The sequence below is a fragment of the Jaculus jaculus genome, chromosome 3, assembly GCF_020740685.1.
Source record: "Jaculus jaculus isolate mJacJac1 chromosome 3, mJacJac1.mat.Y.cur, whole genome shotgun sequence".
Classification (NCBI taxonomy): Eukaryota; Metazoa; Chordata; class Mammalia; order Rodentia; family Dipodidae; genus Jaculus; species Jaculus jaculus.
In genome coordinates this window covers 71,131,930-71,148,554 of record NC_059104.1, presented here as the reverse complement: position 1 = coordinate 71,148,554, position 16,625 = coordinate 71,131,930, and the positions used below count along the sequence as shown (strand labels likewise).

Below are 16,625 nucleotides of genomic sequence, written 5' to 3'. Positions count from 1 at the left end.
AGCATTAAACTTCGAGGCTTAGCTTATAAGCTTTCTAAGAGGAAAGAAAGACTACAGGGAACTTCGTTGGAACTGGGCTACTGGCATAAGGGCTGGCTGCGTCGTGCTATCCAGGCCCAAAGAGTTTAATCAAGGTTAAATTTGTAATAGACTGATATGCTTTGCTAGAGATAATGGATTAAAAAATTTAATATTTGTTTTTTCTTTCTTTTGATTTTTCGAGGTAGGATTTCACTCTAGCCCAGGCTGACCGGGAATTCCCTATGGAGCCTCAGGGTGGCCTAAAACTCATAGTAATCCTTCTACCTCTACCTCCCAAGTGCTGGGATTAAAGGCGTACACCACCACGCCCAGCTGAGATTTAAGATTTTAATCTAAAACACCTCAAGCAAGTTACAGGCACTGAGACAAATTTTAGGTTATGACGGTTCAATTTACATTGTTTTAGTCTCTCTTTGCTATGCCTTATACCAGATAAAAATGTTTACTCTGTGCCTTTATATGTTAAGTGCTTAACTTGCTTAATTTTACAAATCTCAATGTCTTATATTGGTCAAGACTGTGGAGACCTTTAAAATTAAACTAAGTACAGTTTATAATATATGATAGTTATAAATCTATTGGGAGCCAGGGGCGAAATTTGGTAATTTAAATAGATGGCCCCCTCCTGGCAGCTTGTGCCTGGCCCTCCCCTACTGGGAGTTGGCGGACAATCCACCTCCTGGGAGAGTGCCACGTGGCTCCCTTGGACTGACCCAGGTGGAGACAAGGGAAAAGTTCACCCTCTCATGGTGACTGGGCTCACTGCTAACTTACTAGGGCAAGACATCCTTGGAGATGCCGAGGCTTTCATCACTACTGATCATAAGGCCTTTTATAATGATTTGTTAAATAAAAAAAAAAAAATATATCAACAATGGTTTAAGGAAGGGAGGGAATGTCATCCTAATTACTCCAATGAACACCCCCAATTCTAAGGGCCACTGCCCAGCCGCCCCCATTTAAAATCCAGTGGAGACTGGGGGACCCTATATGGGTTGAGCAGTGGCCTCTCCCTTCTTCTAAGTTACACCAACTCCACATACTTATTGATCAACAGTTGGAGGCTAGACATATCTGTCCCTCCACTAGTCCCTGGAACTCTCCTGTCTTTGTCATAAAAAAGCCTAATGGGTCCTGGAGATTTTTACATGATTTAAGAAAGATCAATGAATGCATGATCCCCTTCGGAACCCCCCAGAGGGGACTCCCATGGATCCCAGCTATTCCCAATATATACCATATTACTATCATTGACATTAAAGATTGCTTCTTCTCTATCCCTCTCCATCCAGGAGACATGGAAAAATTTGCATTCTCTGTACCCGCTATTAACTTTTGTGGTCCAGATAGGAGATTTGAATGGACTGTCTTACCTCAGGGCATGGCCAATAGCCCACCCATTTGTCAATATTACCTGTCATCCATTTTCTCTTCTCTCTTCAATCTCCCCAATACCCTGTTTTATATCTACATGGATGATATTATTCTTGGGTGCCTAGATTCCTCCACACTCCAGGACCTTACCCATCAATGTCTAACTATCCTTCATACTCACAGCTTTAAAGTAGCTCCTGAAAAAGTTCAAACTGTGCCTCCCTTTAAGATCTTGGGCTCGACCCTTACTCTAGATACAGTTTCACCTGTTAAACCACAACTTTATATTCAGGATTCTTACACCTTGCCTCAACTCCAGAAGCTCTTGGGAGAAATTAACTGGATGAGGCCTTGGATACCCATAACTACTGAAGAGCTGTCCCCTTTGTTTGACCTCCTAAAGGATGTTAACTTCTCCTCTCAGGTAATTTTGTCCCCTTGTCATCAACAAATTTTTTATAAGGTACAACAGGCTATAAATACTGCAACCTTAAAGAGGTTCAATCCTAATTTGCCCATCTCCCTCTACATTTTCTCTGGGGAAACATTATGTACTGCACTGTTGGCCCAGGAAGGTGAGCCCATCCAATGGATCCACCTCTCAATCGGTGGGATCCCCAGAGTTTATTCTATAACCAACCAGGTTGCTGATTGCATTATCAAGGGCAGAGACACCTCTGTCCGGTTGTTTGGCACAGAACCTCACCTTGTTGTCACTCCCTTTAAGATAACTGATTTCACCTGGCTTCAGAGAAATAATAACAGAGTTGCTACGGCTCTTGAGGGGTTTCTAGGTAAAATTGATTGCCATTATGGACCCCACAAATGGATGAGTTCTTTCTCCAGGTTAGAATGGAAGCCCCCCAGGCTTTTTCTGTCTCAACCTAACCCTGACTTTCTTACCGTGTTTACCGATGGAGGGCGCCTGGGGGCTTCCCTAGTCATTTACCCTCCTTTAAAACAGAAAAAAGAGCCTATCCCCATAAAGTCACTCTCCCATGAGGTTGAGGGGTCAGCATAATTCAAAGAACTATTTGCTGTCGTTCTAGCTTTAGACACTATTCAAGAGCCATTTAACTTATTTTCTGACAGCCTTTATGTTGTTAATTTATTACCCAACCTGGTTGAAGCCCATATTAGATTGGACTCCAACCCTATATCTCCTTTGATGATTCAAGCTCGTTCCCTACTCAAACAAAGAATCAATCCCATTTTTCTTCAACATCTCAGGGGTCATCAAAACTTACCGGGATTTCTCTCTCAAGGAAACAATTTGGCTGATAAAATGGCTTCTATGCCTCAATGTAATACTATTACAGAAGCTACACGCTTCCACTTATTGACCCATGTCAACTGGAGAGGTCTCAAGCACAGGTTTCCACAGGTACCAGTCAAGAACCTTAAAAAAATTGTCCGGACTTGTAAGTCCTGTCAGCCTTTCCTCCAAGTACCCCCCCTTCAAAATACAGGAAGCAATCCTCGAGGGCTCCGCCCTAATCATCTTTGGCAAATTGATGTCACACACTATTCTCCATTTGGAAAGCTTAAATATATCTTTCTTTCAGTCGATACCTTCTCCCGCGCCTGCTGGGCATCAGCACATGCCGGGGAAAAATCTAAACATGCCATTAGTCATATGCTTCAATGTTTTGCCACTCTTGGGCTACCTGATCAAATAAAAACAGATAATGGTCCCTGCTTCATAAGCAAGGCCTTTATAGATTTTCTCCAGACCTGGAAAATTTCACATTCCACAGGCATCCCATACTACCCCCAGGGCCAAGCTATAGTTGAAAGATATAATCAAACTCTCAAGTCTCAATTACAAAAACAAAAGGGGGAGTCCTTACCCCCACATGACCAACTAAAAAGGCATTATTTACCCTAAACATTTTAAACTTTTCTAAAGAAAATAAACAATTATCCCCTTTTCAAAAACATTGGTCCTCATCTGTTACCTACAGTTCTATCTGGGTAAGATGGAGGGACCCATTGACTGGGGCCTGGAGAGGGCCTGATCCACTCCTCACAGCAGGGAGAGGGTTTGGATGTGTCTTCCCTCAAGATGAAAAAAGACCCATTTGGGTACCAGCGAGGGACCTAAAATATTTGTCTGAACAAGGGACACTGACAATCACTTTTTTAGGGAGTGTCCCACCCCTGAGGACTGTTCCTAAAATGGTCCTTTACCCTGCTAAATTAAATAACTCCCTCCCTTGTGGAGGATTGCTGGCTTTGCCTCCAATCTGGGCCTCTCTGGCTGCTTGCAGTACAGTTGTCCATACAACCTTAAAAAGCTGCTCAGCCACCTTCCCCATGCCCGTCCAGCTTTTCTCAATGTTTCCTCTGGGCATTTGGGCCCTTCCTTCTCCTAATAATTCCAGTATAGATGTGAGATACATTCATATTTCCTTCTGTAATTTTAACAAAACTGAGCCCAGTGCTCAACGCTGCCCGCCTTCTGGAATGGCTTATGTTTGTGGAGGCAAAACGGCCTGTAACTTTCTGCCCAGCAATTGGATGGGCCCTTGTGCCCCAGCCACCTTAATCCCAGATGTAGATATCATTCCTGGAAGCTAGATTCTTTGGCTAAGGTAGTCCTACAAAACAGGAGAGGACTAGACCTACTAACAGCCGAAAAGAGAGGCATATGTTTGTTTTTACAGGAAAAATGCTGCTTTTATGCCAGTAAATCGGGAATCATCCAGGACAAGATTAAGAGGCTCCAGGAAGACATGGAGAGGAGGCGACGGGACCCCCAAGACAACCTGCTACAGACGGGCTTACATGACCTCTTACCCTACATCCTCCCTCTATCTGAACCCCTCCCCATCCTTCTCCTCCTTCTTCTTCTCCTTCTCCTTCTCTTTCTCCTCCTTATCCTCACTGTCAGGCCTTGTGTAATTAACAAAATTACACAATTTATTCACCAGCGGCTAGCGGTAATAAAACCTCATCAGGTCGAGATATCACAGGCTGACAACTCAGAAATTAAGTTCCTCAGATGACCCACTGCCACCTCCCCTGCCCTCCATGTGACCAATGACGGGCCGTGGAGTGGCTCAGTGAGCTAAACACCTGGTACTCAATGACGGGTAAGATCCCCAGAGGGGGACAACCTAAGACAGGGGCCAGGGTGACTAATGCTCTTACAAAAACAAAAGGGGGAGATGTTGGGCCCTGAAAGGCCTAGGCGTGAGGCCTAGTGGAACTTCCTGAGCCTAGCTAAAGTTTGGTGACCTGTCTCTGGCCAGCTATGACTCAGCAGGATGCTTAAGGGCTTCTGGCCTGCTACTTCCTCGTGGTAATTGTAATTACCATTTCAATAGTTAAAGTTTACTATTGGCCCTTACCTCTTCTCCCACCCTAAAATCCCCGCCTTCGTCCCCAACATGATATAGGCAACTGCTCAGAGTAATAAAGCGAGTTGTTCCTGCATGGAAAAGACTCCCGACTCAGTGTGGTTTTTCTCTGGTGGCCAGGAGAGGTTTCTGAGTCGTCCGACGCTCATCATCCCCTCAACCCCTAGGGAGGAACCAGCAGGCCTGGTCCTTCCCTCGGCACTACCTGTGCGGGAAGGAGCCCCGCACCTCATATTTATTTAATCCTAGCTGTTGGAGCCTTTGGAAGGTAGAGCTTTGCTGGGGGAGGTAAATCACTGCAGGGGGTTTTGGGGATATTACTTTTGTTGTACTAAGCTTACTCTCTCCACTTCCTCCCTGATGATGTAGACATGTCATGCTTAGTTGTCTGCTCTGGTATGCTTTCTCCACCATGAGACTTCCCCTAGAAACCAAGTCAGAAATAAACCCTTCTTTCCATAAGCTGCTTCTAGTTGGGTGTTATTTATTTTTAAATATTTAGTTAGTTAGTTACAGGTGTGTGTATGGGTATGCCAGAGTCTCCTGCAAATGAATACCTATTTGGTTGAGGAACAGAACCTGGGTCAGCAGACTTTGAAAGCAAGCTCTTTTAACAGCTGAGCCACCACTCCAGCAACAAGGGAACTGCTGTAGTTGAGGTACAGGAATACTGTGTATTTAAATTATTTCAGTATGATAAGATTAGTTTTTTTATCTTCAGATTACATGTTCTTAAAAATTATAAGCTTCCTAGATAATCTTGATTTTTACTTGAAGAATAAGCTCGCTGGTTTCACATAACCCTCCAACTAATATCCATTAATTTTTTTGCATGTACTTGTGTGAGCATGCCTTTGAAGGCCAGACATTGACACTTGACATCTTTCTCGAATGCTCTCCACCTTATATACTAAGGCAGGGTCTCTTATTTGCATGTCTAAAAAGGGATTTCCAATCCAGCTAGCTTAGCTAGCCAACATATGCAGGGTGTCCAATCCACTGACTCTAACTCTCCAAGCATTGGGATCACAGAGCAGGCTGCTCCACCCACTTTTACCCACTTTTATGTAGGCACTGGGATCCAAACTCCAGTCCTCACACTTGTGTGGCAAGTGCTTTACCCACTACTGGAGCTACCAGGCCTCCTCATTAATGTTTGTGACATGTATATGACACCCACTACATTTGATTACCAAAAAATGTCAAATTAATTAAAAGATAGACCCTATCATCCAAGTAATCCAAAATCCTGTGGAAATATAAAAAATAGAGAAAGAAACAAATGCATAGCTACAAAAATCAGGTGGAATGCATTATAATAAAAAGGTAATACACAGAATTTGATATAGACCTTGAAAGATGAATAAAATTTCAAAAAGCAGAAGAGCTTTAATAAAATTACAGAGAAAAGACACCAAGTGAGGACATGAGAAGCCATGTACAAATGGATCTGTGACTGCAAGTATCAAAAAATGTGGTGGGCTTGAGAGCTGGCTCAGCTGTTAAGGTGCTTTCTTGCAAAGTCCGATGGCCTGGGTTCGAATCCCCAGTACACAGAGAAAGTCAGATGCACAAAGTGATTTAAGTGAGTAGAGTTTGTTTGCAGTGGCAGAAGGCCCTGGTATACTCTCTCTCTCTTCTCAAATTAATAAATACTAAAAAAAAAGAACATGGGTTTGAAGGCAAACATTAAGAAATCTACACTTTGAGTAGACGAACCAACTAATGGCTCTATCTGTCCAAAGAAGTTTAAAAAATCAAAGTACTTTAAGAAAGTTATTTTATTTTCTCTTGAGCTAGAGATTTGGAACCTTAATATAGATAATTAATTGATTTGTTAATATTTATCAAGCCCCTGCTATGTAGTAGGACCTTGGTATTGAGGATAAAAGATGAGTAGAGTTGTATGATCTCTCTAGCATTTTACTCAGCCACATTAGTTTCACCGCTGTTCTGAGAGAAGGAATGAATATACACTGGTTTTTGGCCATTACAATTAACAGTTTGTGTTTCCAGAGTCCTTTTTTTTTTTTTTTAAACGAGATAAATGCAGGATACTTACTGCTATAGCCAGGTTAACATTGCTGGCAAAAACACCCAAACAAGAGCAGCTTGTGGGAAAAAGGGTGTGTTTATTTTGGCTTACAGACTCGAGGGGAAGCACCAAGATGGCAGGGGAAAATAATGGCATGAGAAGAGGGTGGGCATTACATCCTGGCCACCATCAAGTGGACAACAGCAGTAGGACAGTGTGCCAAACATTGGCAAGAGGAAGCTGGCTATAATACCCATAAGTCCACCCCCAACAATACACTGCCGTCAGGAGGCTTTAATTCCTCAACTGCCACCAGCTAAGGACCTGGCATTCAGAATACCTAAGTTTATGGGGGACACCTGAATCAAACCACCACACGTAAAATCATATATCCCAAACAAAATGAAAGAATACCTGTTCTTCGAACCTTGGGTCAAATAGCACCTTCCCACTGAGGCTGATTCTACCATGTTACTTTAAATGTAATCAGCTTTATATTCATTTTTCCCCCATCACTCTCCAAACATTACATTAATTTACCCACTGGTTATGCCTTTTCTTTGCTTTCCCGCAGAGGAATGTTAACTTCAAAGGGCACAAGAATCTGGCCTCTTTCATTCACAGATATGTCAAGACTCAAGTGTCTGGCAGGAAAAAAGGACGTTGGATCTAGCATTACAGCATAAAACAGTTTGGGCAGGATAATTATAGGCTGAAGATACAGTATAAAAAAGTTAAAGGAGAAGAAGCTATTCTTCTGAAAAGATTACAAGACACCTTCAAATATATTAGTTTATGAGTTTTCCTCTCAACTTAAAATAAGGGCACTGAGAGTCAAGAAGTTGATGTGTCCAAAATCCAACAGCAACGGTTTGAAGTAAGATAGTAAATATAGCATTTCTGACTATACATCAGACAACAGCTATTCTCCCAATTAGCATCTACTACCTTTTGCTATCACTCACACAATGGTATGTTTCATATAGTATGTAAATAATCAACCAAACTATCTCACAGATATTTTGCCATCATCAGGGAGGAACAGAGGGTGTAAAGAAAGCTTTAGTGTAAATTCTGTGCTTGAAAGGGAAAGTGAATATAAACTAAAAGGGAATTGAGGCAAGGAAGTGTTGACTATAAAAACTCTCAGGAGACGAAGATAATCAACATGTGCACATCAACAGTTTGATTCAGTAGGACTGTGTATGCAACTTAGCTATACTGTATTTGTTAAAGCAGCTTGACAACATGTGAGAGGAAAGAGTTATAGGTGTATATTGACATTGATCCTCCTTTACCATTAGTGTATTCTTTTCTGTTAGAGCAGGGTAGGGTGGCATACATCTGCAATCCCACTACTTAGAAGATTCAGGCCAACCTGAGCTACACAGGAAGACATAAAAATGAAACAAATACTCTTCTACTTAATAGTATATGTCCCTACAATTACTGTCAGTACCTCAAAATCTTTGTATGAAATAAAGCTACAGGCACTCTCCTGGCTTACTTCAAAGTCAACATTATAAGAAGTATGTTTGTGTAGGTACATTGTCAATTTATTATTTATACTTGTTCTATATTCAAGAAGACAAAACTAGAATTTTCTTTTATAATTCAACATCCAAAGACCATTCTAAAGGATACATTTTTTTTTCCTTCTTTCCAAATATACTAACATACTTGCAATGGATTTCTATAAGATATTATACTGGATAAAGTTCAATACTTTAATGATATTTTTTCATCAGAATCAAAGTCAAAGAAAGTAACATTATCATTATTATAGACATTTAAAAAAAAAGCAATACAAAAACATACCTGTGGGGCATATCCAGGAGGCACATAAATAGGAGGCACAGAACCATTTGGGGACATCATTGGAACCTGAGCAGGACCTGAGTGGATTGCAGAAATGATTTATTAATCCATAACTGTCAGCCTAAATTGAAAACACTGGTCTTTATCTAACCTAAACAATTCAAGCCAGCATAGACTATAATACTATGAAAAGAAACTGGAGTTAATGACTGTATTACTTATATTATTATTTTGTAAAGCATAAAAACTTTTTAAAACATTTTATTTTTATTTATTTATTTTAGACAGTGAGAATGAAACAGAGAGAGAGAATGGACGAGCCAGGGCCTCCAGCCACTGCAAATAAACTCCAGATGCATGCTTCACTTTGTGCATCTGGCTTACGTGGGTCCTGTGGAATCAAACCTGGGTCCTTTGGCTTTATAGGCAAGTGCCTTAACAGATAAGCCATCTTCTCAGCCCTACAAACATTTTTAAAGTACACTTATATTTCTCAAACATATCAAGTGATAATATTCATATTCAGAGTTTTAAAACACATAGGTTTAATAGGGTCTCCTAGAAATCCTCAGTATGCTTATAGTCTGTAATCGTATTCATTTTATATTTTACATGACTCTCATGATTAGGCAAGTGGGAAAACCAACTAAGCTTACTACAAAAGTAATGGGATATACTAAAACACAAACATTTCAAAAGACACAAACAACAAATGCAGAAGGAAAAACAACGAAAGGAAGAAAAGTCAGGAATTTGAACATTCCTTGTTAAAAAGATGGCTCAATGGTTAAAGGCACTTGTCACAAGGCCTGATGGCCCAAGTTTGATTCCACCAAACCCATGTAAAAGTTAGATGCACACACAAAGATGCATGAGTCTGGAGTTCCTTTGCAGTGGCAAAAGGCCCTGGCACACCCATACTCACTCTTGCTTTGTCTACCGCTTTCTGTCTTTTTCTTTCAAATAAATAAAACTTTTTTAAAAGGTAAAAAAAACTTGTGTATTGTTCATAGGGACTTAAAATTCAAATTAGGGAAATGCTATATATGTATATTTACTTGGGAAATTTTCTTACATAGGGGATTCTAAAAATGAAACATCAGCTTTGCTGCATTTTCTTTGGCTCTTAAAGAATCATGCTTTCCTAACAATTTGTACAAATAAGATCTTATTTACCTTCTCTTTTCACCATTCTGGGAATGAAATAAGCACTTTTAGAAGTTTTATTTTATTCTTTCTAGGAACTAAAACCTTACCAGCCTTGCATGACTTTTCAGAAAGGGACCTCACCTTCAGATCTGTTCTTTCTGTAACTTTATACTGCAGTGTCTTTTAACCACCAGTTTGTATTCACTTGAAAGAATACCTTTTACAGAGAAATTGCTACTACTAAGAAAATAATGTGCACGAGTCTGATAAAGAATGTAAAAAGGAAAGGATCTCTTTTTTATACAGAATTTAATCTGCCAATGAATGTTAGCACTGGTAACATTACACAAACTAAAAAGCAGGGAGGATACTGCAAACCTGAATTCCAGCTTTTCTAAATAAGGGGAGGGGTGAAGACAGAACAACCTAGTTGTGATGGGGGGAGGGAAGGAAACAGAAATGGAAATTTAAATTGCAGGTAGAAAAGGAAACTGAAGAGAGGGAAGGGAAGTTAAGAAACAAGGCAAGAAAGAGGAGAAAAGATGGATAGGAACAAAAATAGAAGGGGAGACAAAAGGAAAGGGATGGTAGGATAGAAGGAAAAGAGAGGAAAGACTGAAGTGGTTAACAGAAAGTGAGGGGAGGGAATGCAGACTACTAAATTATACTATAAATTATAGGCTGTGTCTATAAAAAATAACTTTTCAACAAATGCTTTTCCCAACTACAACAAACTCTCCTAATACATGAGCAATGTAGTACTGGGATTCAAACCCACGGCTTGAATAGGCATGTGTTCTTACACTGAATAACACCAACAGCTCCCAAATACCTAGTTGTCTAGAATATTTTCTAATTATATTCTGCTACTACAAAAACAATATGCCAAGTATTTTATACTTTTGTTCTTAATATTAACTTACTTTATTAAGCCATGTTCCAAAAATAAAAACTGAGGCACAGAAAGTGTATGCTTGCCCAAAGTGGTAGTGCTGAGATTCAAAAACTTAAGTATCATTTCTGAGGATATATCACATAAACATTAAAATACTGTGCAGAAAAAAAAAATTGTGCAGTATTTGCAACTTAATGTAAATCTTAAGAACATACTGCTAATGTCTCTAAGGTAAACTAAAACTGCCTTTGTTTCTATTTTCTTGAAAAACATTAGAAAAAGCAAGAAAAAATCTAAGCTCAAAAAAGCATCATCTATTAATTTACTAAACAAAATGTGTGAGCTGTTTTGTTTAATACAGAAAGGTTTCGTTAAAAATATTTTTTGGGCTGGAGAGATGGCTTAGCGGTTAAGCGCTTGCCTGTGAAGCCTAAGGACCCCGGTTCGAGGCTCAGTTCCCCAGGTCCCACGTTAGCCAGATGCACAAGGGGGCTCATGCATCTGGAGTTCGTTTGCAGAGGCTGGAAGCCCTGGCGTGCCCATTCTCTCTCTCTCTCCCTCTATCTGTCTTTCTCTCTGTGTCTGTCACTCTCAAATAAATAAATAAATAAATAAAAATAAAAAAAAATACATCTTTTCAGCACATGGTGGCACATGCCTTTAATCCCAGCACTCAGGAGGCAGAGGTAGGAGGATTGCATTGAGTTTGAGGCCACCCTGAGACTACATAGTGAATTCCAGGTCAGCCTGAGCTAGAGTGAGGCCCTACCTCGAAAAACCAAAACAAACAAACAAAAATCTTTTCTACATTCTGGGTTTAGGAGAAATGAAAACAGTTTAATACTAATACTACTTTACATTCATTAGCTAACTTACATAAAACTAGCATACTGGATTTCTTTTTAAGAGCTGGTTTAGATATTCATGAAATTAGAAATCAAAAAATGCTGAAAACTATATTTGAAATATAGGACTTTATTGAGCTTTCATATGCATTAAAGACTGTGGACTCTTTTCATCAGCAAATATAAATATTGATGTTCAGATGTATGACGTTTACATTCTCATTTCTCTTGTCCTGTGCCCATAGTAGCAAAGCCCTAAAATCTTACATACTTAATAATGCAAATGCTTGATTACCTCCTAAATCCAACAATACATTTTGATTTATGAAGTTTTGAAATACTACCTACAAACTGGTTTATATGAGTACATAGTAAAGAAGAATGTATCCCAAGGAAGAAGCTAAGCTGATTGTAGAATGTACCATAAAATGCACACCTGGCACAGAAATAGTTGAATTTGAACAACTGTGGATACACCTAACAGCTCTTTAGGATCTACATGCTGTTAGCAAAATCTACCCTAAATCACAGAGCTATTTGTTATTTTTAAGTGTGTTTCTTATTCTAAAATCCTAAAAAAAAAGGAAACAATTCCATCTGCGATTTGCCTTAAGTTTGACCATCCCCACCCCAATTCTGAAAAAGTAACTTAATACCTAAGATTTTTCACCTAGGATAAATTAAACTCTTGTTTTCTTTTTTTTAAACTTGTTAATATACATTCATCTCTAAAAGCTTAAGAAAAAAAGTGAAACTACAAATTTGTCCAAGTATTTACATTCTTAATATGCAAAGGGCTGCTGACGTGCTGCATTCTCTTGCAAGCAAGCTTGCACAATGGCTTCCTAATAATCCTATGCCAATTTTCAGATTTTAGTCTTAAAAAGAAAAATCAGTAAAAGCACAGCCAGAACAAGGTATTCTGTGGAATTTTTAAAATCATTGTAGTTCTACAGAGGCTTATGTTTTCAAAACCATATAGCAACAATTTAAGAGATTTTTAGAGCAAATATACTTGGCATTTATTAAAAGCACACACAATATGGCTTTAGATGAATACAATGCTTTCCGTGTTTTAAAATAAAAACAAATGTTCAACGACAGCAAATCTTACCACTCATTTTGTTTTTACAGGAGCAGCAGAGAAGAAAATCCAACAAGGAAACAGCGTAGTACACGTTAACAGCTTTAATTGGAGAACAGTTTCAGTTTTTTGCAAGCTGGTAAGAGAAAAAGAGCCTTTGACCTAGTCACGTGATAGTTATCACATGACCTGTAGTGAACAGGAAGAGACTCGAGGAGGGCTGGGAAAAAAAACACACACACACACATACACAGTGTTCCTGCTTGCAAGTTGCCGGTAACAGAAAATGGTTTCATCTTTTCTACTGCCGCTGGCCTGAATACGAACATTTTTTAAGATTGCTTTATGAACCAATTAAAATGCACATCAAAATATACTTTAGAGATTATTGGCTATAAAACCATCGTCATTTTCTGTGTTTACTGACAGCACTACTGCATCCCAAGCTTCTACCTTCTTCACAAACCCTGCTGCTGGTTTTTACCTACACAATTTGAGATAAATATAAAATCAATTCTGAAGCCTCTGTTCAAATGTCACTGCATAATTTACTCCACACTCCAAAGCCAATTCTTAAGGAATTTCCATAATCATAAAGAACTGTGCACAAGACAGGCAGTTCCTTAAGGAGGGAGTTCTTCAGGTTTGTTTTTATCTCTCATGTTAATAATAAAGATTTCTGCTACTATAGTTGGTCTACTTTATTTTTTTTAATTAATTATTTATTTATTTGAGAGCAACAGACACAAAGAGAAAGACAGATAGAGGGAGAGAGAGAGAATGGGCGCGCCAGGGCTTCCAGCCTCTGCAAATGAACTCCAGACGCATGCACCCCCTTGTGCATCTGGCTAACGTGGGACCTGGGGAACCGAGCCTCGAACCAGGGTCCTTAGACTTCACAGGCAAGCGCTTAACCGCTAAGCCATCTCTCCAGCCCTACTTTATTTTTTTATGATTAAAAAAACACTTTGTTTGGGACATTAATATGCATATGCTTAGTGGATAGCATTCTTCCTTACAGTCATAAAATCTGTAAGTTTATCCAATAATAAAGAGTAAGTTATAAGCCGGGGAAAGGATTATGAACATCTGGAAGGTTTTTCATTACTTTATGGTGCTATGTAAATTCAGAGGAAATTTATTAATAGCTAGCACAAATACATAAGAAATCTGATTGTGATTTATAAGCATGCACATGGAAGAAGAAATGGATTTGGGTATCACAAGTAAGTAAGTTGTAATATCGGCTTCAATATTTCTTAGCAAGGCAACTACTCCTCTTTAAATCTCAATCTCCTGTGACAAGGTTGAAATCATTAACCTCACAGCTTTGTTGAAATAACCAAATTAAGTAAATTTAAAGATAAAATAACACTGGTTGGTACCACAGAATAATGAAATTATGGTAATTAAAGGTATGATAATTACATATTTTCAAAACTAATAATTACTTAGTGCAAAGTATGTGCTAGGAACCATTTGGAGTACTCTAGTTAACTCCTTTTTTTGTTTACAACTGAAGTAGGTACCATGAACAGAGAACCTGAAGCAGAAAGTTCTGTTAAGGAACTTGACAAATGTATACAATCAGGTAAAGGCAGATTATCTAATAACAAGACTGCCAGGCATGGTGGCGCACATTTTTAATCCCAGCACTTGGGAGGCAGAGATAGGAGGATCATGGTAAACTCAAGACCACTGTGAGACTACATAGTTAATTACCGGTCAGCCTGGGCTAGAGGGAGACCCTACCTCAAAAAACCTTACCTCGAACAAAATCACACACACACACACACACACACACACACACACACACACACACGTACGTACGTACATACATACGTTATATTTAAAGGCCCTTTCTCAAAAAGTACAAAAACTGGCAAGGGATAACCTGGAACAATAGGCCTCAATAAATAGATACTAGATATCACAGAAAAGTCAGCAAAGAACTATTTCTACAAGTTGAGAAGCATCATTAATTTTCAGTTCCTACAGTATAAAAGGCAGAGCTACCCTGAAAAATAAGACTTAAAAGTTCAACTCAAGTGCTTATAAATGTAAGACCCAAATACTCTCAAACCCAACCATGCTCCTGATCTTTCAAGCCTTGAAACAAAAGAAGCACCTACAGTCAACGTCCTTTGCCTCACATACACTGTTGCACTTCCATTTCTTCACTCTAACTGGGTAGTGTCCTTCTCAATCTTCCTACTATGCACACTATGATCTTTTATCCAATATGTCTCTTATCCCTGGCATTTCTTTTTTATATATTTCTATATGTTATTTTGTATTTATTTAAGCAAGAGGAGAGAGAGAGAGAGAGAGAGAGAGAGAGAGAGAGAGAGAGAGGGAGGGAGGGAGGGAGGGAGGGAGGGAGGGAGAAAGAGGGGGGGGGAAAGGGAAAGAGAATGGGTGCACCAGGGCCTCCAGCCACTGCAAACAAACTCCAGATGCATGCGCCCCCTTGTGCATCTGGCTTACGTGGATGCTGGGGAATCAAACCTGGGATCTTAAGCTTTGCAGACAAGCACCTTAACTGCTGAACCTTTTCTCCAGCCCATCTCTGGCATTTCTAAAGAACTTGTTCCTGTGCTACGGTTAAGTAAAACTTGCCCCCCCAATCTAAGTGGTAGCCTCTCCTGAGGCTGTGTAGGTAGTTTCCAAATACTCCAAGTTGCTTCCCATTACCAGATTGTTCCTGTATCAGGCAGTTTCTTTCCCCTTGGGATCATAGCATGTATGTATAACTTCCTCCTCTTTTTACTGCTATCATACTCAATCCACTTTTATTGAGAATTGTGACAATGAGTTAAATTTTCTTCTGTCCCAACCCTTGCCCATAAATATGAGAACTTCAATGTCCAAGACCTTTCTCTAAGTATTTCTGCCTTTCATTATGTCTTAGTAAAGCTACATTCAAAGCCCTAACATGACCTTTGTCAGAACTACATGATCTCACCTTTGAGATCTAAACTTCTATGGTTCAATTTCTGGCTACCCTATGTTTTATCTTTTTGTTTGTTTATTTATTTGGTTTTTGAGACAGTGTTTCACTCTAGTCCAGGCTCACCTGGAATTCACTATCTAGTCTCAGAGTAGCCTTGAACTCAAGGCAATCCTCGTAATTCTGCCTCCCAAGTGCTGGCATTAAAGGCATATGCCACCTGGCTTTAGTTTTTCTTTTTCTGTACATTTTTTTTGGGGGGGGGGTTGTTGTTTTTTTCAAGGTAGGTCTTATTCTAGCCCAGGCTGACCTGGAATTCATTATGGAGTCTCAGGGTGGCCTTGAACTCAAGGTAGGGTTTTACTCTAGTCCAAGCTGACCTGGAATTCACTATCTAGTCCCAGGGTAGCCTTGAACTCAAGGTGATCCTCCTACCTCTTCCTTCTGAGTGCTGGGATTAAAGGAATGTACCACCATGCCTGGCTTTCTCTACAATTTTTAGAAAATTATTTTTATTTATTTGTAAGTAGACAGAGAGATAGAGAGAAGAGACAAGAGAGAGAGACAAAGAATAGGCATGCCAGGGCCTCCAGCTGCTGCAAATGAACTCTGGATACATCACCACTTTGTGCATCTGGCTTATGTGGGGTACTGGAAAATTGAACTTGGGTCCTTAGGCTTTGCAGGCAAACATCTTAGTGCTGAGCCATTTGTCCAGTCTTCTCTAACAATTTCTATGCTCATAATGATTTGCTTCTTTCCTTCTGATTAAGAAACGTGTTCATAGCCTGCTTTATTTCCTTTCTATTTATGTCTTCCTTTCAATTTATGTCTTCCTTTCACTTCTCTCCCCTGAAAATCTCCAATTTTAACCTTCTCTTTTCTTATACCTGAACTATAGAACTCATATAGTATAGGACACATAGTACAGGCATATTTCAAAATTTAGCGTCTCTAATATTGTCACAGCTGTCATGGTTGCTTGGAAGTCCTGTCAATAACTGGTCACTGGCTAATAACCTGCTCTGGCTATTAGTGATGGTCAGAGGTCCTCTCCACCAGATCTTGACC

At 39.5% G+C, this 16,625-nt stretch overlaps 1 protein-coding gene across 3 annotated transcripts in view; it reads right to left on the bottom strand.

The window, feature by feature from the left end:
- Fndc3a (fibronectin type III domain containing 3A) overlaps positions 1–16,625 on the bottom strand; it is a 216,176-nt gene that overhangs the window by 78,305 nt on the left and 121,246 nt on the right. For 2 of the 3 annotated variants that reach the window (XM_004665882.3, XM_045145063.1), the window contains one exon: positions 8,632–8,708. In XM_004665882.3, coding sequence (XP_004665939.1) covers positions 8,632–8,708 — 77 coding nt within the window. Of the gene's footprint in view, positions 1–8,631; positions 8,709–12,634; positions 12,771–16,625 lie in introns of those variants that run through there. The other variant, XM_004665883.2, reaches the window with a different exon arrangement.